Source organism: Heterodontus francisci, chromosome 6 (assembly GCF_036365525.1).
Source record: "Heterodontus francisci isolate sHetFra1 chromosome 6, sHetFra1.hap1, whole genome shotgun sequence".
NCBI classification, from domain to species: Eukaryota; Metazoa; Chordata; class Chondrichthyes; order Heterodontiformes; family Heterodontidae; genus Heterodontus; species Heterodontus francisci.
Window position 1 is genome coordinate 46,516,192 of NC_090376.1, and position 27,768 is coordinate 46,543,959.

A 27,768-nucleotide genomic window follows, 5' to 3' on the forward strand; every position below is an offset into this window, starting at 1 on the left:
AGGTGCATGCTGCCGTGATTACCGGTTCAATGGTGTCACTTTATGCTCTTATTCCAATCCACTTTTTCTTGTCCTTGGACATTTGTTTTCGTTTATCCTATTCTTATGGCTTTTGCCATTTAAATTACTACTTTATCGCTCTTGCATTATTACTTTTTAAAGTTATAGAAGCTGCTAACTAAATTTATACATCAGCTGAAAAGTACTGGCTCAGTCCATGATTGTCAATACGGTTCTCGGAGTGACCATTCCAGTGGGGAATTTTTTTATTAATTCTTGGGATCGGAGCATCGCTGACAGGGCCAGCATTTGTTGCCCTTTCCAAATTGCCTTTGAGAAGGTGGTGGCCAGCTGTCTTGAACTACTGCAGTTCATGTGGTGTAGGTACACCCACAGTGCTGTTAGGAAGGGAGTTCCAGGTTTTTGACCCAGCAACAGTGAAGGAAAGGAGACATAGTTCCAAGTCAGGATGGTGTGTGGCTTGGAGGGGAACTTGGAGGTGATGGTGTTCCTATGTGTCTGCTGCCAGTGTCCTTCGAGTTGGTAGAGGTTGTGAGTTTGGAAGGTGTTGTCGAAGAGAGGCTTGGTGAGTTGATGCAGTGCATCTTGTAAATAGTACACACTGCCGCCACTGGGCACCGATGGTGGAGAGAGTGAATATTTAAGGTGGTGGATGGGGTGCCGAACAAGTGAGTTCCATTGTCCTGGATGATCAATCATAGAATCATAGATATTTGCAGCACAGAAGGAGGCCGTATGTCCCATCGTGTCTGCGCTGACCGATAACTAGCCGTCCAACCTAGTCCCACTTTCCAGCACTTGTTCCATAGCCTTATAGGTTACGGCACTTCACATGCATACCCAGGTATTTTTTAAATGTTATGAGGGTTTCTGCCTTTACAACCCTTTCAGGTAGTGAGTTCCAGATCTTCATCACCCTCTGGGTCAAAAAATATCCCCTTGAATCTCCTCAAAACCTCCTACCATAAATCTGTGTCTCTGGTTATGAACCCCTCAACCAAGGGGAATAGGGCCTGCCTAGCCACTCTATCTAGAACCCTCACAATTTTATACACTTCAATTAGGTCTCCTCTCAGGCTGTCCTGTTCCAAAGAAAACAACTCTATCTTATCCAGTCTTTCCTCATAACTAAAATTCACCAGTCCAGGAAACATCTTCGTAAATCTCCTCTATACCCTTTCTGTTGGAATCGCATCTTTACTATAGTGCGGTGATCAGAACTGCACACAGTACTGCACCTTATCTACCTGTCCAGCCACCTTCAGGGATCTGTAGACATGCACTCCAAAGGCCTTCTACACTTCTCGGTATCCTACCATTTATTGCATATTCCCTTGCCTTGTTAGCCTTCCCCAAATGCATTCCCTCACACTTCACCGGATTGAACTGCATTTGCCACTGTCCATCTGACATTGATATCTTCCTGCAGTCTACAGCTTTCTTCTTTATAAACCACGCGGCCAATTTTTGTATCGTCTGCAAACTTCTTAATCATACCTCCTGCATTCGAGTCCAAATCATTGATATATTTTATATATACCACAAAAAGCAAGGGGTTTAGTACGGAGCCCTGTGGAACCCCACTGGAAACAGCCTTCCAGTCACAAAAACACCCATTACCCTTTGCTTCCTGCTTCTGAGCTGCTTGAGCATTTGTTGGAGCTGCACTCATTCCATTGCACCCCTGACTTGTGCCTTGTAAATGGTAGACAGGCTTTGGGGAGTCAGGAGGTGAATTTGTTACTGCAGAATTCTTAATATCTGAACTGCTCTTGTAGCCACAGTATTTATATGGCTCATTCAGTTAATTGTTTTTGATCAATGGTAATCCCCAGGATGTTGATGGTGGGGAATTCAGAGATGATAATGCCATTGAACATCAAGGGAAGATGGTTAGATTCTCTCTTGTTGGAGATGGTCATTGTCTGGCATTTGTATGGTGCGAATGCTACTTGCCACTTATCAGCCCAAGCCTCAATGTTGTGCAGGCCTTACTGCTTGTGTGAATGGACTGCATCACTATCTGAGGAGTCACGAATGGTACTGAGCACAGCGCAGTCATCAGCGAACATTCCGGCTTCTGACCTTATTGTAGACAGGAGGTCATTGATGAAGCAGCTGAAGATGGTTGGGCCTCAGATACTAACCTGAGGATTTCTTGCAGCTGGATTGCGATGATTGGCCTCCAACACCTGCAGCCACCTTCCTTTGTGCTAAGTATGACTCTAACCAGTGCAGAGTTTTCCCCAGATTCCCATTAACTTCAATTTTGTTAGGGCTCCTTGATGCCACCCTTAGTCAAATTCTGCCTTGATGTCCCCCACCCAGTGTACATTCTGCACCTTTGCTAACTCAGTGCTTCTTTCAAGTGGTGTTCAACATGGAGGAGCTCTGATTCATCATCTGAGGAGGGCAGTAGGTGGTAATCAGCAGTGTTACCATCTACAAGATGCACTGCAACAATGCACCAAGGCTCCTTAGACAGCACTTCCAAACCCGCAACCTCTACCACCTAGAAAGACAAGGGCAGCAGATGCATGGGAACACCACCACCAGCAAATTCCCCTCCAAGTCTCACACCACCCTGACGTGGAAATATATCGCCATTCCTTCACTGTCGCTGGGTCAAAATCCTGGAACTCCCTTCCTTACAGCACTGTGGGTGTACATACCCCACATGGACTGCAGCGGTTCAAGAAGGCAGCTCACCACCACCTTCTCAAGGGCAATTGGAGTGGGCAATAAATGCTGGCCTAGCCAGCGATGCCCACATCCCATGAATGAATGAAAAAAAACAGGTAGGATGGCAGATTTCCTTGCTTGAAAGACATTAGTGAACCACATGTGCTTTTGATGACAATCTGGTAATTTCATGACCATTATTAATGAGACTAACTTTTTATTCACGATTGATTAATTAATTAATTGAATTTAAATTCCTGGAGCTGCTGTGGTAGAATTTGAACTCATGTCTCTGGAGCGTTAGTCCAGTATGCTACCATCCCACTTTGTTGTCTAAATTATGCAGCTCCAGAGCTTTGTACTGGTACACATTGGTGAAACATTTGTTATTGCCGTAAAGATTTCCAAAGCCTTTCACAGGGTTTGGCTCAGTGTATTTCTGAACTGGTGAGCACTATATAGCTGCTGCCGAAACAATCGTCGAGACAATTTAGTTTCCAGTTAAATCACTGTCTATCTGTTCTGTAGATAATGACTCAAAGACACTTTTATTGTAAACTCTAGAGCATTCCAGGACTCTGCCCCATCTCCATTCCAGTCATTCTTCATGTCAGTGGAGCCCACCATTCATCCTGCAATCCTGTCCTTTTTTTTGTTGGTGATTCCACACCACATTCATCAATGTCCATCACAGCATACTGCTAATGCTCACACCCATTAGGCCTCTCACTAACTTTTGAGGTCCTTTATGTCCATCTGTGAAACAGCAAAAATCTTATTTCTTTCAAATCTTTAGGAGCACCAGCAGCTTGTCAACTGACAGCTGTCATATTTTACATTTGATGAAATCGTTTTTCACCTCCATTTCTTGCCTTTAATTTCTCCTCTGATCTCAAATGGAGCCACAAAAGTTCCTGCATTTTAAAGCTCTCTCCAAGAATTGCATTGATCATGCCAAATGCTTCCTTTGCCCTCAACAACTTTTAACTTTCATTGTCAAAATCTGTACAAGACTTGAATGCACCACTCTAAATCAATTGTTCAAAGAAATCTCTTGCACTTTTGGATGGGATACCTTTACTTTTTTTAAACTTTGATGCCCTGCAGTCTGGACCTTGTTCCTTCCCGTTTCTTTTAGCTTAAAAGACAACTCCTCAGTTCAGGCAGATGTGTTTTCTCATTAACCTTCAATCACCATAGAGAATGGTTATGACAAACATTTCGCCATTGCTGAGCTGCCAGGGACTGTTTTGTCGTCACTGTGAACCTGATTAGTTTTGCCTAGATTTACTATAAACTGAATCGTTTATCATAAAATAGCATAATGGATTAGAAAGTGCTCGACATGTGATTTTACCCTCTTTCGCTGTGGCAAGTCGATGATTAGTGATCTCTTAAAGTAGAGTGGATGAGACAGAAAATTCTACATCAGGAATCACAGGTGCTGACCTGTGTTCCACATTGCTATTCTGCTATTTGGAGATCCTTGCTGCCTTCATATTTACACAGATTAATGTGAGACATGCAGATTATTTTTACTAGCACACTTGGAGAATATTCATTGGTGCTTCAAACTGGTGAACAAGAAAAGGGCAATTTTTAGCAAATCTTCCAAAATGCTCTCAATATGTCAGGTTTAAAATGCTCTGTCTAGAAATTTTGGTATGTTGACAGCATTGAAAAGATTTATTGTAAATGGAATTGAGGTACTTTATAATCTAAACTTGGACCCAACCCTTAGGCACATAAGCAGTAATTGAAGTGCATTCCATACTTGATATTCTTAATTACATAGTGGACACAGAGTAGCAAAGACATCTTCTGCTTTGCTGCAAAAAGAAACCTATGCTATAGGATATTAATGTCCAAATATAGTCTAAAATTCCTCTCTGCATTATTTTAAGAGGCATCATCCTATTAATTCTGAACATGTTAATGACAGCTTTGAAATAAAAGAGGAATTCCAGATTATCTTGTTTATATGCTGGTATCCCCTCAGCCCTTTCCTATCCTGAGTGGTGTGAAACAGGGCTGTGTTCTCGCACCCACACTTTTTGGGATTTTCTTCTCCCTGCTGCTTTCACATGCGTTCAAATCCTCTGAAGAAGGAATTTTCCTCCACACAAGATCAGGGGGCAGGTTGTTCAACCTTGCCCGTCTAAGAGCGAAGTCCAAAGTACGGAAAGTCCTCATCAGAGAACTCCTCTTTGCTGACGATGCTGCTTTAACATCTCACACTGAAGAGTGCCTGCAGAGTCTCATCGACAGGTTTGCGGCTGCCTGCAATGAATTTGGCCTAACCATCAGCCTCAAGAAAACGAACATCATGGGGCAGGACGTCAGAAATGCTCCATCCATCAATATTGGCGACCACGCTCTGGAAGTGGTTCAAGAGTTCACCTACCTAGGCTCAACTATCACCAGTAACCTGTCTCTAGATGCAGAAATCAACAAGCGCATGGGAAAGGCTTCCACTGCTATGTCCAGACTGGCCAAGAGAGTGTGGGAAAATGGCGCACTGACACGGAACACAAAAGTCCGAGTGTATCAGGCCTGTGTCCTCAGTACCTTGCTCTACGGCAGCGAGGCCTGGACAACGTATGCCAGCCAAGAGCGACATCTCAATTCATTCCATCTTCGCTGCCTTCGGAGAATACTTGGCATCAGGTGGCAGGACTATATCTCCAACACAGAAGTCCTTGAAGCGGCCAACACCCCCAGCTTATACACACTACTGAGTCAGCGGCGCTTGAGATGGCTTGGCCATGTGAGCCGCATGGAAGATGGCAGGATCCCCAAAGACACATTGTACAGCGAGCTCGCCACTGGAATCAGACCCACCGGCCGTCCATGTCTCCGCTATAAAGACGTCTGCAAACGCGACATGAAATCGTGTGACATTGATCACAAGTCGTGGGAGTCAGTTGCCAGCATTCGCCAGAGCTGGCGGGCAGCCATAAAGACAGGGCTAAATTGTGGCGAGTCGAAGAGACTTAGTAGTTGGCAGGAAAAAAGACAGAGGCGCAAGGGGAGAGCCAACTGTGCAACAGCCCCGACAAACAAATTTCTCTGCAGCACCTGTGGAAGAGCCTGTCACTCCAGAATTGGCCTTTATAGCCACTCCAGGCGCTGCTTCACAAACCACTGACCACCTCCAGGCGCGTATCCATTGTCTCTCGAGATAAGGAGGCCCAAAAGAATCCCTCAGTACAATTTCAAGGTCAAGTTTTCTTTTTGGGCTGGGTTAGAATTTCCTGTCCCTACTGGTTGATAGAATCTGCACTTTTTGCCTAAAACAGTTCTATCAGGTTAGACTTGCATATTATAATTGAAAAATATATAAAATCAGCATACACAAGATGCAAAATTAAGATTCAAAATTCATGCACAAAATTGTTCCTCTGATTGGCTGGTAATACTAAGTACACGAGTGCAATTGAGCTAGTCAAAGCTTTGTGTTTGTGGCCATGTTCATGTATGATGATGTTGAATGGGATCAACTTTTTATTGATTTCTGTTTCTCTGATTAGAAGTAGTAGTTGTCACTGACATCACAGTTAAAAATGAGGTGATTGAAACTGCTGGTAGTTTGGGGAATATCTAAACAACTCCCTAAGAGCAACACTACAGTGACAGGGAGATATGCTGCAGAAACAACTGTGGATGCATGATATTAGTACTGTCATAGACTTAAATGCCCTGTCATTATAAATTAAAATTGGTACACACATTGAGCTGACATGATTGAAACATTTTCTCAAAACTTTGACTGCAAGAATCATCTAGACAATGCTGTGCTTCAACATAATTTTTAATTAAAAATATCTTGCGGGTAATGGATAAACAGAAACAACCAGTGTACGTTGAAGATAGAAAGTAGTATTAAGAGTTTAATGTGACCTTACTCAACGTAGTGTAAGATTGAAATGATGAACCCACTATTAATGCCCATGTCAGATAATGTTGGAAAAATGAAAATAAATATATATAAATTGAAAAGAAGTGGCTAATCCATTGATGCTACCAAAATTTTATTGGACATTGTGGTTCGGGTGTAACTTCATGCCCTTGATACAACAAAACGTATAACCCTTCTCCCTGCCGCATTGGTGGTTGAGTGGTTAGTAAAGGAGTCATGTTACAGATCCCATTGTATAGATCTGAAGCTTGTCCTGTGAGTGAGGAATGTATGGAATAAGACAAACTTCAACACTTGGATTTGATCCAACAACTCCCTAAACATTTGAGGGATAAAAATGGTTTGTAATGTGGATATCAGAATACATGGACAATATTTGCTCATAATGTCATACGTACAAAATTTTATTGGTTTGTGGTCTACAACTTTGCCAACTAATTGGGTTCACGTTATACCAGAGACTTTTTTTTAAAAAACATACATTTTGAAGACTGCCGAAATGTCAGAATTTCTGCGACTGAATTTCATTTTGCCAGGCGAACGCAGAACATCATGGGTCCATAACCATTGGTTTGATCAAAATTATGTGCGGCAAAATGATGGGGTACAAATTCATAGATTTACAGAATGATGAGCTGGGTGAGAGAAGGGTAAATGTTTATTGCCTGAAGTTTATACTTTTGGTCTATTTAGCTGATTGGATATTATATAGGTTTATGTTCAAGAATTTTCACTTTGCCAAAATATAAGATTTAAATGATTTTTAAAATCTCTCAGCCATGAAGCACCAATTCCAAAATGGGAGGTATTATAGATTTTCAACAGTTTGATCATAGATAAATGATTTTTATTTGGTGTTTTTTCTCAAAATGCAGAATTCTACTCAGGCGCCATTGAAGAGATCCAATGTTGAAAGGGTTACAAATGTACAGATCCTGGTTCTCTTCTGCATTCTGGTGGTCATGTCCTTGGTGAGCGCTGTAGGTGCTGAGATTTGGAACAGGAAACACAGTGATTCAGACTGGTACCTGAGCTCAATCGGTAAGGATCATTATTACTGTCAAAATTTGCCATCCATAGCATAAGCATTAGTTTGAAAGATCAATATTGTTCTCTATTCACCACATCCAGTAATTTTCTAACATGATGAAATACCATTTACTGAGGCAAAATGCCTCTTCACTAGAGTTTCTGTAGAATCCAGCTCTGAACAAAGGTCCACAGTAACTATTTATGTTTCTTGAGTTGCTAGTATATTTTAACTATTCTTGAGGAAATAGAAATTCAACTATTTCCCAATTGTTTTTCAGTGTTTAGCAAATTCAAAAAGATACAAGATAATACTTACCTCAATGTGGAGAAAATTATAGGAGACTGAAAAGCTGGATTTATAATGCAGAGTCTAGATTTTGTTCTTGGTGGTTTTATGTTGAAATGGTGTTAGACAGACCCAAATGAAAGTATGCTATTTGCATCCAATTTTGCAAGGTCAGCTCATTTGTGCAGCTTCAGGTGCAGATTTGAATGCATCTAAGAAGTATTAGTGCAAGTTAAATTTAAGACAATAGGGACAATTAAAATGCAATATAACAATAGGGTGATAAGAATTCTCTCACATTGGAGAGTCGCATAGCAAACTTAACCCACAGCCATCCTTTAGAAGGCTGAACTGACAGGGAACTAAGAAGAGACAGACAAAACTGAAGACAAAAAAAAAGGAGTTGCAGGGCAGTTATTAAGCACAATAAGAATAAAACCAGATGGATCACCCTACATCGACCTAGCATCAGATTCTTATAAGTCAAAGGCACACCCAGTCCAGTCGACCCTACAAAGTCTTTCTCATTTACATCTGGGGACGTGCCAAAATTGGGAGGGCTGTCCTGCAAACTAGTCAAACAACAGCCTGACATAATCATATGCACCAAATCGTACCTATCAGCCAACATACCAGACTCCTCCTTCACTATTCCTGGGTATGTCCTGTCCCGCTGACAGGATAGATGCACCAGAGTTGGGGCCACAGTGGTATACAGTTGGGAGGGAGTGCTTCTGGAAGTCTTTAACATTGACTCTGGACACTATGAAGTCTTATTGCATAAGGTCAAACATGGGCATGGTAATTCTGCTGATTAGCACCTACTGCCTTCCCTCAGCTGATGAATCAGTATTCCTGCACATTGAACAGCACTTGAAAAAAGCATTCAGGGTAGAAAGAGCACAGAATGCACTCTGGGTGGGGGACTTCAGTGTCCATCACCAAGAGTAGCTCAAAACCCCACTACTGACCCAACTGGCCACGCCTTAAGCATATAGCTGCTAGACTGGGCCTGCGGCAGGTGATAGAGAACCAACATGAGGGAAAAACTTAGCTGACCTCGTCCTCACTAATTCATCTATTATAGATGCATCAGTCTGTGACATTATTGGTCGGAGTGACCACCACGCAATTGTTGTGTTGCAGAAGCTCTGTCTTCATATTGAAGACATCGTCCATCATGTTGAGTGGCACTACCACTGTGCTAAATGGGGTAGATTCAGAACAGAATCAAAACTGGCCATCCATAAGGTGCTTTGGCTATCAGCAGCAGTAGAATTGTATTCCACCACATTCTGTAATTTCATGACCCAGCATATCCTTCACTATACCATTACAAACAAGCCAGGTGGCCAACCCTGGCTCTTTGAGGAGTGTAGAAGAGCATGCCATGAGTAGCACCACACATACCTGAAAATGAGGTGCTAACCTAGTTAAGCTACAACACAGGACTATGCATGCTAAACAGCAGATGCAGCATACTATACACAAAGCTAAGCGATCCCACATCTAAAGGATCAAGTCAAAACTCTGCAGTCCTGCCACATCTAATCGTGAATCATAGTGGACAGTTTAACAGCTAACTGGAGGAGGAGGAGGAGGCTCCATGAACATCCCCATCCTCCATGCTGGCATAGCCCACCGCATAAGTGTAAAAGCTTTTGCAGCCAGAAGTGCCGAGTGGTGATCCATCTTAGCCCTACCCCTGAGGTCCCAGCATCACAGATGCCAGTCTTCAGCCAATTTGATTCACTCCATGTGATATCGCAAAGTGGTTGAGTGCACTGATTGCAGCTAAGACTATGGCCCCCAAGAACATCCAAGCTGTAGTGCGGAAGCCTTGTAACCAGAACTATCTCTTCCAGAACAGCTACAACATTGGCATCTACCTGACAATGTGGAAAATTTTCCCAGGTATGTCTGTTCACAAAAAGCAGGACAAATCCAATCCGGCCAATTACCGCCCCATCAGCCAACTGCCAATCAAAGTGATGAAAGCTGTTGTTGGCAGTTCTATCAAGCAGCACTTACACACCAATAACCTGCTTACTGTTGCTCAATTTGGGTTCTGCCAGGAACATTTGGCTAGAGCCATCATTACATTCTTGGTCAGCACATGTACAAAGCTGAATTACAGAGGTAAAGTGGGAGTGACTGTTCTTGACATCAAGGCACCATTTGACCAAGTGTGACACCAAGAAGCTCTAGTAAAATTGAAGTCAGTTGGGATCAGGGGAAAACTCTCCACTGGCTGGAATCATACCTAACACAAAGGAAGATATCTGTGGATGTTGAAGGTCAATCATCTCAACCCCAGGACATTGCTGCAGGTGTTCCTCAGGTTACTGTCCTAGGCGCAACTATCTTCAGCTGCTTCATCAATCTTGTTTCCTCCATCATTAGATCAGTAGTGGGGAGGTTCACTTATGATTGCATGGTGTTCAATTCCATTTGCAATTCCTCAGATAATGAAGCAGTCCATGCCAGTTTTCAGCAAGACGTGGATAACATGCAGGCTTAGGCTGACAAGTGGCAAGTAATGTTCGTGCCACACAAGTGCCAGGCAATGACCAACTTCAACAAGACAGAGTCTAACCACCTCGACTTGACATGCAATGATATTCCTGTTGTTGAATCCCTACCATCAATATCCTGTCGGTCACCATCGACTAGAAACTTAACTGGACCAGCCAGATAAATACTGTGGATGCAAGAGTAGGTCAGAGGCTGGGATGTTCTGTGGTGGGTGACTCACCACCTGATTCCCCAAAACCTTTCCGTCATCTACAAGGCACAAGTGAGGAATGTTCTGGAATACTCTCCACTTGTCTGGATACGTATAGCTCGAGGAGCACTCGAGAAGCTTGGCAACATCCGAGACAAAGCATCTGCTTGATTGAAACCCCAACCGCCACCTTAAGCATTCACTCCTTCCACTATTTGCACATCGTGGCAGCAGTCTGTACCATCTACAAGATGCACGACAGCAACTCACCAAGGCTTCTTAGGAAATTAGGAAATAGGAGCAGAAGTAGGCCATTCAGCCCGTCGAGACTGCTGTGCCAATCAAACAGATCATGGCTGATCATCTACCTCTACGCCATTGTTCCCACTATCCCCATATCCCTTGATGTCATTAGTATCCAGAAATCTATCAATTTCTGTCTTGAACATGCTCAACTATTGAGCTTCCACAGCCCTCTGGGGTAAAGAATTTCAAAGATTCACCACCCTCTGAGTAAATAAATTCCTCCTCATCTCAGTCCTAAATGGCCTTCCCCTTATTCTGAGACTATGTACCCTGGTTCTAGACTCACCAGATACAGGAAACGTCTACCCTGTCACGCCTTGTAAGAATTTTGTAAGTTTCAATGAGATCACCTCTCATTCTTCCAAACTCTAGAGAATAAGTCTCTCCTCATAAGACAATCCCACCATCCCAGGGATTAGTCTGGTGAACTTCCACTGTGCTTCCTCTCTTGCAAGTATATCCTTCTTTCGATAAGGAGTCCAAAACTGTACACAATACTTCAGGTGTAGTCTCACCAAGGCTCTGCACAGTTGCAGCAAGACATCTTTACTCCTGTACTCAAAACCCCTTGCAATGAAGGCCAACATACCATTTGTCTTCCTAATTGCTCGCTGCACCTGCATACTAGCTTTTGGTGACTCATGAACAAGGACACCCAGGACCTTTTGGACACCAACACTTCCCAACCTCTCACCATTTAAGAAATACTCTGTCTTTCTGTTGTTCTACCAAAGTGGATCACCTCACACTTATTCACATTATATTCCATCTGCCATGTTCTTGCCCATTCACTTAGCCTGTCCAAGTCCCCTGAAGCCTTCTTGCATCCTCCTCACAACTTGCATTCCCACCTAGTTTTGTGTCATCAGCAAATTTGGAAATAGTACATTTGGTCCCCTCATCCAAATCATTGATATAGATTGTGAACAGCTGTGGCCCAAGCACTGATCCTTGCAGTACCCCGCTAGTAACAACCTCCCAAACTGAGAATTACCCGTTTGTTCCTTCTGTCTGCTTTCTGTCTGTTAACCAATTCTCAATCCATAGCAGTATATTATCCCCAATCCCATGTGCTCTAATTCCGTTCACTAACCTCCTGTGTGGGACCTTACCAAAAGCCTTCTGTAAATCTAAATACACCACATCTACTGGTTCTCCTTTATCTATGCTACAAGTAACATTCTCAGAAAAATTCCAACAGGTTTGTCAAATATGATTTCCCTTTCATAAATCCATGTTGTCTCTGCCCAGTCATATCATTATTTTCCAAGTGTCCAGGATCTCATCCTTTATAATAGTTTCTAACATTTTACCTACTACTGACGTCAAACTAACAGGTCTGTAGTTCTCCGTTTTCTCTCTCGCTCCCTTCTTAAATAGTGGGGTTACATTTGCTACTTTCCAGTCTGCAGGAACCCTTCCAGAATCTATAGAACTTTGGAAAATACGCACCAATGCAATCACTATCTCTATAGCCACCTCCTTCAATACTCTGGGATGTAGCTCATCTGACCCTGGAGATTTATCAACTTTCAATCCAATAAATTTTTCACATACTACCTCCTTATTGATACTAATTTCTCCTCATTTTACAAGTCCCTTGGTTCCCTAATATTTCTGGCACATTTTCTGTATCTTCCTCCATGAAGACAGACACTAAGTAATTGTTTAGTCTCTCTGCCATTTCCCCATTCTCCACCACAAATTCTCCTGTCTCAGCCTGTCTTAGGCCCCACTTTCCTTCAACACCACCTCCCAAACTTCTGACCTCTACCACCAAGAAGGATAAGAGCAGAAATTACATGGACACTACCACCTCCAATTTCTTGTCCAAGTCACACCATCCTGAGTTGGAAATACATCGTCGTTGCTGGTTTGACATCATGGAACACTCTACCTAACAGCACTGTGGGAGTACATTCATCAGACAGATTGCAGCCATTCTAGAAGGCAGTTCACCACCACTTTCTCAAGGGTAATTAGGGATGGGTAATAAATGCTTTTTGTAAATGAATATTTTTTTTTTAAAAGAAAGCTCTGCAGGAAAACAATGAAGCAACCAGCTTTTGCAATGAAGGTGGTGGTTACAAATTGCTTTGCTGTCTATGCCACTCTGTGGACCAGTCCCAGAAATATCAACGTTGCAGCATGCTTGCAAGGAGGTTAGATTAGATTTCAGGCCCAACTCAACATTGTTACTTGATGTGCTGCATTTGTGGTTGGAGCAGGTGGAAGAGCTTTGTCTGTGCATTTCTACCACTCCAAACCTGCAAAGAATGGTCTCCACAGTCATTGTCAAATAGCTGTGCCAGGGTCTGCAGAAATGGTCTACAGCTTATTAGTAGATATAACTGATTAGGTTCCTGAACATCCTGGCATGCTTTCATTCATTTCTACTGAAAGCGTGACATGCTGTGGTGTGCTTCTAAAAAGCCATCAAAACTGTTTATGCAGCTGCAGTAATGTTATCAAACAAAGTGAACAACCAATCACATTCAAGTATTCTCACAGACAGCGAACCAGGAACCACCACCTTCTTGAGGGAAATTAGGGATCAGCAATAAATGCTGGCCTTAGCTAGCAACACCCACATCACACAAACAAATTAAATAAACCACTAAATTCCTTCATCTAATTTTTAATTTTGCAGATAACAAAATAAATGGGTCATATACATGTGGTTAAGATAGAAGCTAAAATATCATAAATGTTAAATAAACTTTAAAAAAAACATGGGATTTTTATCAGAGAAATTTGACAGTCAACAAATCTAAAATTACTCTGAGGGCTGGTGAAGCTGTTTAACACTAATTATGAACTTAGTATGTTGTTAAAAACTCAGTTACATCTCATTCAACAAGGTGTAAGTTTTTCCAGGAATTTTACAGTGAGACTAAAAGCCTAACATTGGAAGTCCTCATCAGTTTAGTGATTTCAAATTGATTGCATTCTGGGGGTCCTCAACAGCACACCCTCTGAACAAATGTAGAATCACTGACAGCAGCTTCCACATTTAACTGCACACATGTATGGACTCCAGAAATTGCTGTCAGTTTCAGAGGATAATGACGGCGAGCACTGACAGTTTTGCCGTCATTACTACTGCAAAGTCTGGTCCAATGTTCTTTTTGGCCTGATTTAGTAACTGAATTACTGGGAAAAAAATTCTGAGAAGCATGAATTTGAGGAAATGTCAAAATCTGAGTTTTGGTGGTCTTTTGAAATCAACTTTTGTGGACTTGGCTTTAGAGCCAAGTTTGATCCATTCAGCATATTATTGCCTTGTGTAGAACGGAGAGAATATTTTGAGTGAACATCTCGATCTGATTTCATTTTCTTGGAAAGAAGAGTATTCTATTCTGCTAATAAGATTTGCCGTTTAAGATCCCAGCTAATGTAGGAACCCGAGACGTCTGTGTTCCTATGAATGCTGATCTTTTCTTCCCCTTCCATCCCATAACAAACTGGCAGTGGTAACTTTGAATGCTCTGGAATTGCTTTTCCGTGAGCTCAAGGGAAGGAGAAAAATGGCTAGATTTTGTGGTCAGAGGCGAACAGCTTATGCTGCCCATAATGATCTAGTGATCTTTGCATGGATTTCCTCTTTTCCAATATTAGTTTGATTTTGGCATCAAGTCTGGGGGATCTTCAGGTGTCCAGCAAGAATTATGTCATCAAGCAGGCTAAGCAGTCAGTTACATTAAAAAAATTCTCACCCACAGTAAACCAGGAAGTAAAATGCACTGATTATCATTCATGTGTTATAAATTTTATGGAGAGAACCGTAAAGATTGGGATATGCACATGGGAATAATATGCATGGTGAATTATCATAAACTTTTAAAAATTATTTTTATTATATTAAAAACCTATGGAATTTTTTATCTTGACATTCTACAAATATAAAACTGGTTTTTCAGGGTCAGAGAGGTTGTTCAGCAGTAGTTATAATGTAATATGACATTAATTGCCCAATTACACCTCATTAAACAAGGCATAACTTTTTTGGAGTTTTTTACAGTGATATTACAGCATAAAAGGTGAAGTTCACAATATTTCAAGTGACTTCTAAAGATTGCCATCTGCAAGGACTTCAGCACACCCTGTGGAGGAGCAGGGCACTGCTGATAGCAACCTCTGGATTTCCACATTTAAATAAGCATGTGTGGACACCAGAAGTTGCTGTCAGTTTCACAGTTGTAATGATGGTGAACACTGACAGTTTCATCATCATTACAATTGTAAAATCTGGGCCATTGTAATTTGTTCAAGGTGGTACCCACTCTAGATGCTGTATATGTATGACATAAATCATTTCTGTGGCTAAACTTTTGAAATAAATACTCCTGCATTATTTAAATTTGCAAGTGCAACCTAGAAAATTAATTTAATTTGGTCACAAAACTGTATGTTGCCAGGCGATGAATATAGATTTTTCTGATCAGTCATTATGTGTAGTGCAGTTAATTGTAACTTTGTTTCTTTTGATAGGTACTGCCTCAGTTAATTTTGGGTACAACCTTCTTACCTTCATAATTCTTTACAACAATCTCATTCCAATCAGCCTGCTAGTAACATTGGAAGTTGTCAAATTTACCCAAGCGCTCTTTATTAACTGGGTATGTGTCTTTTTAAAATATGTTTTATATAGATAATGTATTCAAATAAGTACTTTTAATTCTGTTTCTTGCTTCTCTAATGGCTCAATGAGTTTGTTCAATGGGCCACATAGACCAGAAAGTTTTAATTCTTGTCTGTGCTGAGTTACCTGACAATAGGAAAACTACAGTTATCTGTCATGCCCCTTAATTAGAGGGAAATTGCTCTTGATTTCTATCCAATGATGCCTCCTGAAGTGAGCTTGTATGAATATTAGCTGGACAGAATGGGGCATCAGTTGTGATGTTTCCTCACAATTGAATGGCTTGCTGACATTCACACGTGAATAATGTCCACTTTGTAAAAGTACAGGATGACTCCCATGGAACTGTATTTCAGCAAGGAATGACATTGAGGAGGGGAGAAAAAAAATGTGAGGAAAGGAAGAAAAATGTTGAGTGCTACCTTTGTAAACATCAAAGATATGTTTGGATATCTAATAATACTTTCACCAGCTTAAAGTAATTACACCTGAATTTTCTTCGTTGTACAGTTTCCTTTTTTAACATATTTGCCATATTTTACATGCGCTAAAGGGAAATAGTATAATGTACAATATTTGATAACTATCTTTGAGCAAATTAAAATGTGCAAATATGTCTTTGGATATGGAATCAAATTGTTATTTTTGACCATTCAGTGCTAAAATGTTTACCTTGTAAACTAAGTAGTAGTTACATGTAAAGGGTTCTGAATTGGATGTCTCATTTGTTCTTGGATATTGTAGGATATGGATATGTACCATCCAGAATCAGACATGCCTGCAATGGCCAGAACCTCTAATCTGAACGAAGAGCTTGGCCAGGTGAGAGACATCTACAGTAATTAAATAGCAGAATCATTTTCACTGAATTTCCAATGTTGCTTTTCATAAAACAGAAAACTGGATAAAATTTACTTTTGCTTTCAATTCCAGGAAAATACTTTGTTTGCCATGAGTTAATTTAAAATGTTAAAATATATAATGACTTTGGTTTAGAACTTTGGGATCGCAGTGTTATAAACGCTGTTCCTTACCAGGAACATTTTTGTATTTATGGCTTTATGACCATTTCCTTAAGCATTTAAAAAATCCACATTCTTTGTTCTTGCAACTCTTGTCAGCAAGTTCTTAGAAACCAAGTCTCTAGTAGTGCAGATTTGATTACTTTTATGCAGCTTTGATTGCCCTCTTCGTGAATAGAGTTGTAATGAGTAGAAACTGAATACTCCTGAGCAAATTCCCTGCATTATAAGGATTTATCTTCCAACTGTTCTTCTTCATTGATGGATGTTCCTTCCTTGGAACACTTTTCTATGTTAAAGGTGCTATTTAAGTGTAAGTTGTTGTCTCTTATTTTGAAGTGCAATCACATTCCTTGAATGTGTGTTGCCTGTTCAGCTTCGAATTTATTTGAAATCAGAGCAACAGTGTTGTCTTAACCTGATGACAGTCATTCTAATACTAAAATGTACTTTGATGCTGCAGTAACTTAGCCATCATGGAACATGAGGCCTGTTGCACCAGTCATTGGAATGTTCAAGTATTGACAGCATAGTCTGTCAAACTGCATTCATTAATACTTTTAATAATTGCTAAAGGAAGTGGGGGTGGAGATAGTGGGAGGGATTGCCATAGTCTTCCAATCTTCCATAGATATCAGGGAGGTGCTAGAGAGTGACAAATGTGACACCCTTCTTCAAGAAGGGGCGCAAGGGCAGTCTTTGCAACTACAGGCCAGTTGGTTTAGCATCAGTGGTGAATAAGGTTTTAGAAACCATAGGCAGGGAAAAAAGTCAACAAGCACTTGGAGGGTTTGAGTTAGTTAAGGAGAGCCAGCACAGATTTGTAAAAGGCAGATCATGCTTGACTAATCTAATTGAATTTTTTAATGAAGTAACAGAGAATGTTGATGAAGGGAATGTGGTGAATGTTGTCCATGTGGATTTTAAGAGATCGTTATATAAAGTACCACATAAAAGGCTGGTTATCAAAATTGAGGCTCATGGAATAGGAAGGCTAGTGTCCAATTGGATAAAATAAAATTGGCTTAAGGAGAAAAAACAGTGAGTCATGGAAAATGGCTCTTTTTCAGAAGGAGGGTAGTAGACAGTGGTATTCCCCCAAAGGTCAGTGCTGGGACCACTACTTTTTTGCTATATATAAATGACTTGGATCTTAGAATAGAGTGTAGAATTTCAGCACTTGTTGGTCCTACCGAACTTGGAGGAGTGGCAGACAGTGAGGATGATACGAACTGCCTGCGACAGGACATAGATAGGCTAGCAGAAAGGGCAGACAAATGGCAGATGGTATTTAATATAGACAGTTGTGAGGTGATGCATTTTGGCAGAAGGGGTAGGGTGAGGCAATATAGACTTAATGGTGCTGTTCTAAAGAGTTTGCAGGAACAGAAGGACCTGGGGGTGCGTGTGCATCAAGCTTTGACGGTGGCAGGACATATTGAGAGAGTGGTTAGCAAAGCATATGGAATCTTGGGCTTCATAAATAGAGGCATAGAGTACAATAGCAGAGAAATTATGCTGAACATTTATAAAGCTCTGGTTAGACCACAACTGAAGTATTACATCCAGTTCTGGTCACCACATTTTAGGAACGATGTGAGGATCCTTGAGAGGGTGCAGAGGACATTTGCTAGAATGGTTCCAGGGATGGAGGATTTTAGTTACAAGGTTAGGTTGGAAAAGCTGGTGGTGTTCTACCCGGAGCAAAGTAGGTTGAGAGGAGATTTGTTAGAGGTGTACAAAATTATGACAGGTTTAGATAAGTTAGCCAAGGAAAAACTGTTCCCATTAACTGATGGTACAAGGACGAGGGGACACAGATTGAAGGTTTTGGGCAAGAGATGCAGGGGGAATGTGAGGAAGAACTTTTTTTATGCAGTGAGTGGTAATGATCTGGAACTTGCTGCCCATGAGTGTGTTGGAAGCAGAGACAATCAATAATTTCAAAAGAAAATTGGATGGACACTTAACAGAAATAAACTTGCAGGGCTGTGGGGATTGAGCAGAGGAGTGGGACTGACTGGATAGCTCCGCAGATAGCTGGCATGTACTTGATAGGCTGAATGGCCTCCTTCTATACCATAAAATGTACCTTCAATTTTTGAGCAAAAAGCATTTGCTTATTTCTTGTAGGTTATTTTCTGTGTTTCATTTTGAAACTTATTGAAGGAGTAGCCTACATTTTAACTCTAACCATTTAAAAAATCATATTTAGAAGACAATTTCTAAATGACACTGTATGGCAACACTTCAATTCAGATCCTGTTGTAGGTGAGTTACATGCATACGTCCAATTGGACTTGGAGCAGGACTAGGCCATTTGACTCCTTGAGCCTGCTCTGCTATTCTATAAGATTGTGGCTGATCTGTTTGTGGATTCAACTTCACTTTCCTGCCTACCCCCGATATCTTTTGCCTCCCTTGTTTGTCAAGAAACTGTCTACCTCTGAGAAAACATTTCTCTTCATCTCTGTCTTAAATGGGAAACCCCTTATTTTTGAACTGTGCCCCTAATTTTAGTTTCTCCCACAAAGGGAAACATCCTTTCAACATCCACCCTGTCAGGTTCCCTCAGGATCTTGTATGTTTCAATAAGATCACCTCTCATCCTTCTAAACTCCAATGAAGACAGACCCAACCTGTCCAGCCTTTCCTCATAAGATAACCACCTCATCCCAGGAATCAGTCGAGTGAACCTTCTCTGAACTGCTTGCAATGCAATTTTTTTTATTCTTATTTATTTATTTTTAAAATCTCTTTTGTCAATTTAGAGCGGAGGGGATGGAAGCTAGGGCAGTTGCATGCTCCTCTTGCAGGATGTGGGAGGTAAGGGTCACCACTTGTGTCCCTGCTGACTTCACCTGTGAGAAGTGCACCCAACTCCAGCTCCTCACAGACCTCATTAGGGAACTGGAGCTGGATGAACTTCGGATCATTCAGGAGGCTGAAGGGGTGATAAAGAGCAGTAAGAGGGAAGTAGTGATACCTAAGTTACAGGATAAAGGTAGCTGGGTGACCGTCAGGGGAGGGAAAGGGAATAGGCGCACAGTGCAGGGATCCCCTGTGGCCATTCCCCTCAATAATAAGTAGACCATTTTGGATACGGTTGGGGGGGATGACCTACCAGGGGAAAGCCACAGCGGCCAGGTCTCTGGCACTGAGCCTGGCTCTGTGGCTCAGAAGGGAAGGGGGGAGAATAGGAGAGCGATAGTGATAGGAGATTCAATGGTTAGAGGAACAGACAGGAGATTCTGTGGTTGCGAACAAGACTCCCGGATGGTATGTTGCCTCCCAGGTGCCAGGGTCAGGGATGTCTCGGATCGAGTCTACAGGATTCTTAAGGGGGAGCAGCCAAAAGTCGTGGTACACATCGGTACCAACGACATAGCTAGGAAAAGGGATGAGGACCTGAAAAGCGAATATAGGGAGTTAGGTTGGAAGCTAAAAGGCAGGACGAGCAGAGTAGTAATCTCAGGATTGATACCAGTGCCACGTGCTAGTGAGGCTAGAAACAGAGAGCGAGTGCAGCTGAACACGTGGCTACAGAGGTGGTGTAGGAGGGAAGGCTTCAGATATGTGGATCATTGGGATACCTTCTGGGGAAGGTGGGACCTGTTATCGAAGGACGGGTTGCATCTGAACTGGAGGGGCACCAATATCCTGGACGGGAGGTTTGCTAGAGCTCTTCGGGAGGGTTTAAACTAGTTTGGCAGGGGGATGGGAACTGGAGCTACGGATCAGTGGATGGGGTAGCTGTTGAACAGGCAGATACAGAGTGCAGAGAGTCTGTGAGGAAGGTTAGACAGTTGACAGGGCAAAGTTGCAGCCAGTATGATGGGTTGAAGTGTGTCTATTTTAACGCAAGAAGTGTCAAGAATAAGGGTGATGAACTTAGAGCATGGATCAGTACTTGGAGCTACGATGTTGTGGCCATTACGGAGACTTGGATATCACAGGGGCAGGAATGGATGTTGGATGTTCCGGGGTTTAGATGTTTCAAAAGGAATAGGGAGGGAGGTAAAAGAGGTGGGGGAGTGGCACTGCTAATCAGGGATAGTATCACAGCTGCAGAAAGGGAGGTCGTCGAGGAGGGTTTGTCTATGGAGTCAGTATGGGTGGAAGTCAGAAACAGGAAAGGAGCAGTCACTTTATTGGGAGTTTTCGATAGACCCCCCAATAGCAACAGAGACACGGAGGAACAGATTGGGAGGCAGATTTTGGAAAGGTGCAGAAGTAACAGGGTTGTTGTCATGGGTGACTTCAACTTCCCTAATATTGATTGGAACCTCCTTAGTGCAAATAGTTTGGATGGAGCAGATTTTGTCAGGTGTGTCCAGGAAGGTTTCCTGACTCAGTATGTAGATGGGCCGACTAGAGGGGAGACTATGTTGGACTTGATGCTGGGCAACGAACCAGGCCAGGTGGCAGATCTCTCGGTGGGAGAGCATTTCGGTGATAGTGATCACAACTCCCTGGCCTTTACTATATTCATGGAGAGGGATAGGAGCAGACGGGATGGGAAAATATTTAATTGGGGGAGGGGGAATTACAATGCTATTAGGCAGGAACTGGGGAGCTTAAATTGGGAACAGATGTTCTCAGGGAAATGCACGACAGAAATGTGGAGGTTGTTTAGGGAGCACTTGCTGCGACTGCTGGATAGGTTTGTCCCGATGAGGCAAGGAAGGGATGGTAGGGTGAAGAAACCTTGGATGACAAGAGATGTGGAACAGCTAGTCAAGAGGAAGAAGGAAGCTTACTTAAGGTTGAGGAAGCAAGGGTCAGAAAGGGCTCTAGAGGGTTACAAGGTAGCCAGGAAGGAACTGAAGAATGGACTTAGGAGAGCTAGAAGGGGACATGAAAAAGTCTTGGGTAGGATTAAGGAAAATCCCAAGGCGTTCTGCACTTATGTGAGGAACAAGAGGATGGCCAGAGTGAGGGTAGGGCCGATCAGGGATAGTGGAGGGAACTTGTGCCTGGAGTCGGAGGAGGTAGGGGAGGTCCTTAATGAATACTTTGCTTCAGTATTCACTAGGGACTTTGTCGTTTGTGAGGACAGCGTGAAACAGGCTGATATGTTCGAACAGGTTGATGTTAAGAGGGAGGATGTGCTGGAAATTTTGAAAGACATGAGGATAGATAAGTCCCCGGGGCCAGACGGGATATACCCAAGGTTATTACGGGAAGCGAGGGAAGAGATTGCCGCGCCTTTGGCGATGATCTTTGCGTCCTCACTGTCCACTGGAGTAGTACCAGATGATTGGAGGGTGGCAAATGTTATTTCCTTGTTCAAGAAAGGGAATAGGGAAACCCTGGGAATTACAGACCAGTCAGTCTTACGTCAGTGGTGGGCAAATTATTGGAGAGGATTCTGAGAGACAGGATTTATGATTATTTGGAAAAGCATGGTTTGATTAGAGATAGTCAGCATGGCTTTGTGAGGGGCAGGTCATGCCTCAGAAGCCTTATTGAATTCTTTGAGGATGTGACAAAACACATTGATGAAGGAAGAGCAGTGGATGTGGTGTATATGGATTTTAGCAAGGCGTTTGATAAGGTTCCCCATGGTAGGCTCATTCAGAAAGTAAGGAGGCATGGGATACAGGGAAATTTGGCTATCTGGATACAGAATTGGCTGGCCCATAGAAGACAGAGGGTGGTAGTCGATGGAAAGTATTCAGCCTGGAGCTCGGTGACCAGTGGTGTTCCGCAGGGATCTGTTCTGGGACCTCTGCTCTTCGTGATTTTTATAAATGACTTGGATGAGGAAGTGGAAGGCTGAGTTAGTAAGTTTGCCGATGACACAAAGGTTGCTGGAGTTGTGGATAGTGTGGAAGGCTGTTGTAGGTTGCAACGGGACATTGACAGAATGCAGAGCTGGGCTGAGAAGTGGCAGATGGAGTTCAACCTGGAAAAGTGTGAAGTGATTCATTTTGGAAGGTCGAATTTGAATGCAGAATACAGGCTTAAAGACAGGATTCTTGGCAGTGTGGAGGAACAGAGGGATCTTGGGGTCCACGTCCATAGATCCCTCAAAGTTGCCACCCAAGTTGATAGGGTTGCTAAGAAGGCGTATGGTGTGTTGGCTTTCATTAACAGGGGGATTGAGTTAAAGAGCCGCGAGGTTATGCTGCAGCTCTATAAGGCCCTGGTTCGACCACACTTGGAATATTGTGTTCAGTTCTGGTTGCCTCATTCTAGGAAGGATGTGGAAGTTTTAGAGAGGGTGCAGAGGAGATTTACCAGGATGCTGCCTGGACTGGAGGGCATGTCTTATGAAGAAAGGTTGAGGGAGCTTGGGCTTTTCTCATTGGAGCGAAGAAGGATGAGAGGTGACTTGATAGAGGGGTATAAGATGATGAGAGGCATAGATAGAGTGGATAGCCAGAGACTTTTTCCCAGGGCGGAAAGGGCGATCACCAGGGGGCATAATTTTAAGATGATTGGAGGAAGGTTTAGGGGAGATGTCAGAGGTAGGTTCTTTACACAGAGAGTGGTAGGTGCGTGGAATGCACTGCCAGCGGTGGTGGTAGAAGCAGATACATTAGGGACATTTAAGCGACTCTTGGATAGGTACATGGATGATAGTAGAATGAAGGGTATGTAGGTAGTTTGATCTTAGAGTAGGTTAAAGGGTCGGCACAACATCGTGGGCCGAAGGGCCTGTACTGTGCTGTACTGTTCTATGTTCTATAGGAGGTAGGTGGCACTGGCAAGGCCAGCATTTGTTGCCCATTCCTAATTACCCTTGACAACTGAGTGGCTTGCGAGGCCATTTCAGAGGGCAGATAAGAGTTAACCACTTTGCTGTGGGTCTGGAGTCGCTTGTAGGCCAGACCAGGCAAGGACAGCAGATTTCCTTCCCTAAAGGACATTAGTGAACCAGATGGGTTTTTACGACAATCAGTTATAATTTCATGGCACCATTACTGAGACTAGCTTTTAATTCCAAATTTTTATGAATTAATTGAATTTATTCATGAAGTGAAATGAAATTCCACCAGCTGCTTACTTTCTTACTTACTTAAGTAAGGAGACCAAAACTGTACACAATACTCTAGATGTGGTTTCACCAATGCCCTGTACAACTTTAGCAAAACATCTCTCCTTATTTGTTCCATTCCCTTACAATAAACGAGAAAATCGCATTTGCCTCCTCGATCACTTGCAGTACCTGCGTACTAACGTTTTGTGTTTCGTGTACTAGGACACCCAGATCCCTCTGCATCTCAGTTATGCAAACTCTCTCCATTTAAATAATATGCTGCTTTTCTATTTTTCCAACCAAAGTGGACAAGTTCACACTTTCCCACATTATACGCCATCAGCCAAATCTTTGCCCATTCACTTGACCTATCTGTGTCCCTTATGTCCTCTTCACGACTTACTCTCCGACCTATCTTTGTGTCATTTGCAAATTCAGCAATCATACATTATGTCCCTTAATCCAAGTCATTGATATAAATTGTAAATAGTTGGGGCCCCAGCACTGATCCCTATGGCACTCCACTAGTTACAGCTTGTCAACCTGAAAACGACCCATTTATGCCTACTCTCTGGTTTCCTGTTCGCTAACCAATCCTCTATCCATGCTAATATGTTACCTCCACCCCCCCCCGCCCTACACCATGGGCTGTTACTTTGTTTAGTAACCTTTGATGTGGCACCTTGTCAAATGTTGTGCAGTGTAGTGTCCATCATAAATTAAACTTGCATATATCCTACAGAATGAATGCTTTATGCCATCTCGAAGAGTTTTTGTACCAACATTACAGCACTCTACTCTGGCAACTTTCTTATGAAGTGCTTTAACAGGACCTCCAGACACTGCTTCAATTCAACAAGCAAGCTGTATGCTAACTGTTCCTAATTTCCATAATTCATCTTTGTGCCTTGGTGATGAGTGTCAGCAAGCTATTCAATGATGAGAGCATCACAGTTAAACTCACTGTTATCCTCAGCTGATGTGCTCACTTCCAGCATTGGTTACTGGATAATGGCCAGGAGTGTGAGCATTGGGCTTGTATTCCCCTGTGCCCCCTCCCGAACTAGCAATGCTGAAAGTAATTGTAATGCCACTACTGCCAGCTGACCTAATAATTGTCTAAATAAGCACCAACTAGAGATGGGTTCTGACACCTTTTTGGTCTCAATGGCTAAATTCTTAAATGTGAATGGCTAAATCTTTTTCTTCAATTTGAAAATGTATATCACGTTACTCTGACATTAACCTGTTTGTAGAAATTAAAATTTAACCATTAAACTACAAAGTGTTATAAAAAAAATTGCTAAAACAATGAGCAAATAAAACTCAGATAGAACTTGGTAATAAGAATGTGTCACTATACAGAACACTAACACTACCATGAATTGTGTACCCATCAGCAATTCAGTGGCACAACAGGGCGTAATCTGGTTGTTTGATCGGATAGTTTAGATTTTCATTGAATCAAGTAGAACCATAATTGAATTTCAACCTAAAGGCAGGATCCGCCAAGAGTTGGAATATGTGCAGTCATTTCTTGCTGTGAAAAAACTCCATCTGAGCTTAAATACATAGATTTCTGTCAAATTTAAATTTATTTTTGTTCTTCCCTTTCAGGTAAAGTACATATTTTCAGACAAAACCGGCACCTTAACTTGCAACGTCATGCAGTTCAAAAAATGTTCCATTGCTGGCATTACTTATGGGTAAGGGCGCAAATGAGTAAAGTAATCCAGAAATCTACTTATTTTTAGATTTTGGTTTATTTTGAATTATGTAGATATCAGGGACGTATTTCCCAATAATGAGAGGAAAGGTAAAGAATGATGCAAAACACCCATTACTGCACAATACCAATAGTGCTTTGAAAGTGCCAAACATGCTCAACACATGGGCTCTTTTATTCTTTGTATTTGGCCCATTTTGTCCTCATTGTTGTGTGCCACACCCTTCCGTGTTGCCATTATCCATATTACTTCTTATTGTCAGTGAGAAAAAAAACTCTTTCCCAAAATACTAATGAAAACTCATGGATCTAAATTCATGGACAAATCAGAACAGTTAAAAATAATTAACTAACAGTAAAATGGCCTCTCCCGAGAGATTAGCTGGTTTAGGCAGTGAGTAGCTGACAGTATAAACTAGGTCTGATCCCTGGTCTGTACTGAGTTAGCAGCTCTCAGCTGGGTAGTAATTGTGGCTCTACAGTTATCTTTTGCACCTATGGCTTAGGAAGAGTAAAATGAGCCAGCCTTATCACATCTAAGCCTTAACCATCAATGGCTGCTGGAAGTGTAGATTTTTTTGATGTTTGGTGACAAAATGGTGAGATCATGGCTTGATTGTGGTGTCCTCACAACATAAGAATCTAATGATGCTTACCAGCAAGACTCTCAATAGAAGAGGGCCCATTTGAATGAGGGTGACTAGCATTTGTGGGACCATACCCTAGCAAGGAGTTGGGGTCTTGGGGAGAAAATAGGCAGAAAAAGAAGGAATGGGTCAGAATAAAATAAAACTGGAGAGGTATCATACCTTTTGATCTACTCTGGAAATGTGCAATAAATACATCATGTTTACAGTTCATTGTCTGGAGAAGTAGGAAATATTTAAATGGTATTGGTAAATTATAATGTTATTAGTTTCACCACAGAGAGATTGATGGCATCTGGTGTCTTTGCACTGTGATGGTATCTCCATCCTTCGGATGTTGCAACAGAAATGTTCTTTAATATAAGCGAAAAAGCAATAAGGGTAAACTAATTGTTGATTGCTTTTATTCATAACTTGTCATTTGCAGAACCTGGTCAAACAGTGTTAATTATTTTAGTTTTCTGCTAAAGAGAAAGAGAGACTTGGAAATTAATTGTGAAATAAAAGCCACATACCTTTGTGAATGTGTAATAGCTGTTTGCATTTTATGCTTATGGAGTTGGTGCACTGTGTGTACAATAAAATTCTCATCTCTTTCTCGTAGTCATTATCCAGACTCTGATACTGAACGCTCTTCTGATGATTTGGGGTAGGAGAACCTTTTGAGTAACCTACCAAGTTTCATTTGCAATTTGTATTGTATTTTGCACATTACATTTGGGTGAGGAATTTTTTTAAAGTGCTGAATATCACTGAGATGCTCTAGGTTTAGCATTAAAAGACTACATCTTTGTGAAATATCCATGATTAACTGGCAGAGGTTAGACATGTAGATAAACAGTAATAACAGCGTTCAATTGGCAAGGGTGAATACTGAGTTTATTTATTTATTTATAGAGATACAGCACTGAAACAGGCCCTTTGGCCCACCGAGTCTGTGCCAACCATCAACCACCCATTTATACTAATCCCATATTCCTACCACATCCCCACCTGTCCCTATATTTGCCTACCACCTACCTATACTAGTGGCAATTTATAATGGCCAATTTACCTACCAACCTGCAAGTCATTTGGCTGTGGGAGGAAGTTCTGAAAGTATAGAGTATAGACATATGCTGCTGCTCCTCTCTCCACACCAAGTAGGCTGGCAGAGATCACTTGCACACCCCTGCTGTTGATAGCAGAAATACCATCTGAATTGGACAAATGTTTCATACTTGAAATAGTAAACACTATACACTTGACATTAGCAGGTCAGAGTGAGTGCCCAGCGTTATTCTAGAGACCAAACTCATTCCTTCTGCAATGTGCCCATATTAAATCTTTTTTTATGAATTAGACACTATTATTACTTCTAACATAAAGACTTGCATTGATATTGCTACAACCAGGTGAGAAAGATGTCTAGGGGTCTTTTACTGTCCTCACCTGGTCTTACTGTAACAGGGTTTAATTTTAAACACACTGTGTTTTGAGCTCCCCCTTTGTTAAATCCTTGTCCACCACTTTCCAATTATAAGGCAAAGAAATGAACATAAACAGGCTTCCTACGGATGCACGCTGCGCCCCACACTAGCACGCATACGCGATTATGCACGTGCAAATAGGGACAGAAAAGACCAGAAGAAAGAAAAGTGGAGAGGTTTGAGGCAATATCAGAAGAGTTTCTTGTTTACTGTGCTTCGACCTCACTGTAGTCCTTTTGTAAGTAGTCTTTCTTTTCATTGGGGCCCAGTATTCTTCTTAAATATTGTTCACTGTAGGAAACTTTT

General features: G+C 41.9%; 1 protein-coding gene across 1 annotated transcript in view; it reads left to right on the forward strand.

Annotated features, from left to right (window-relative positions):
• Nucleotides 1–27,768, forward strand: part of atp8a2 (ATPase phospholipid transporting 8A2) — a 709,260-nt gene that overhangs the window by 187,813 nt on the left and 493,679 nt on the right. The window contains exons 11-15 of the mRNA XM_068032841.1: nucleotides 7,498–7,663; nucleotides 15,463–15,590; nucleotides 16,358–16,435; nucleotides 25,238–25,326; nucleotides 26,598–26,642. Of these exons, the coding sequence (XP_067888942.1) occupies nucleotides 7,498–7,663; nucleotides 15,463–15,590; nucleotides 16,358–16,435; nucleotides 25,238–25,326; nucleotides 26,598–26,642 (506 nt within the window). The remainder of the gene's footprint in view (nucleotides 1–7,497; nucleotides 7,664–15,462; nucleotides 15,591–16,357; nucleotides 16,436–25,237; nucleotides 25,327–26,597; nucleotides 26,643–27,768) is intronic.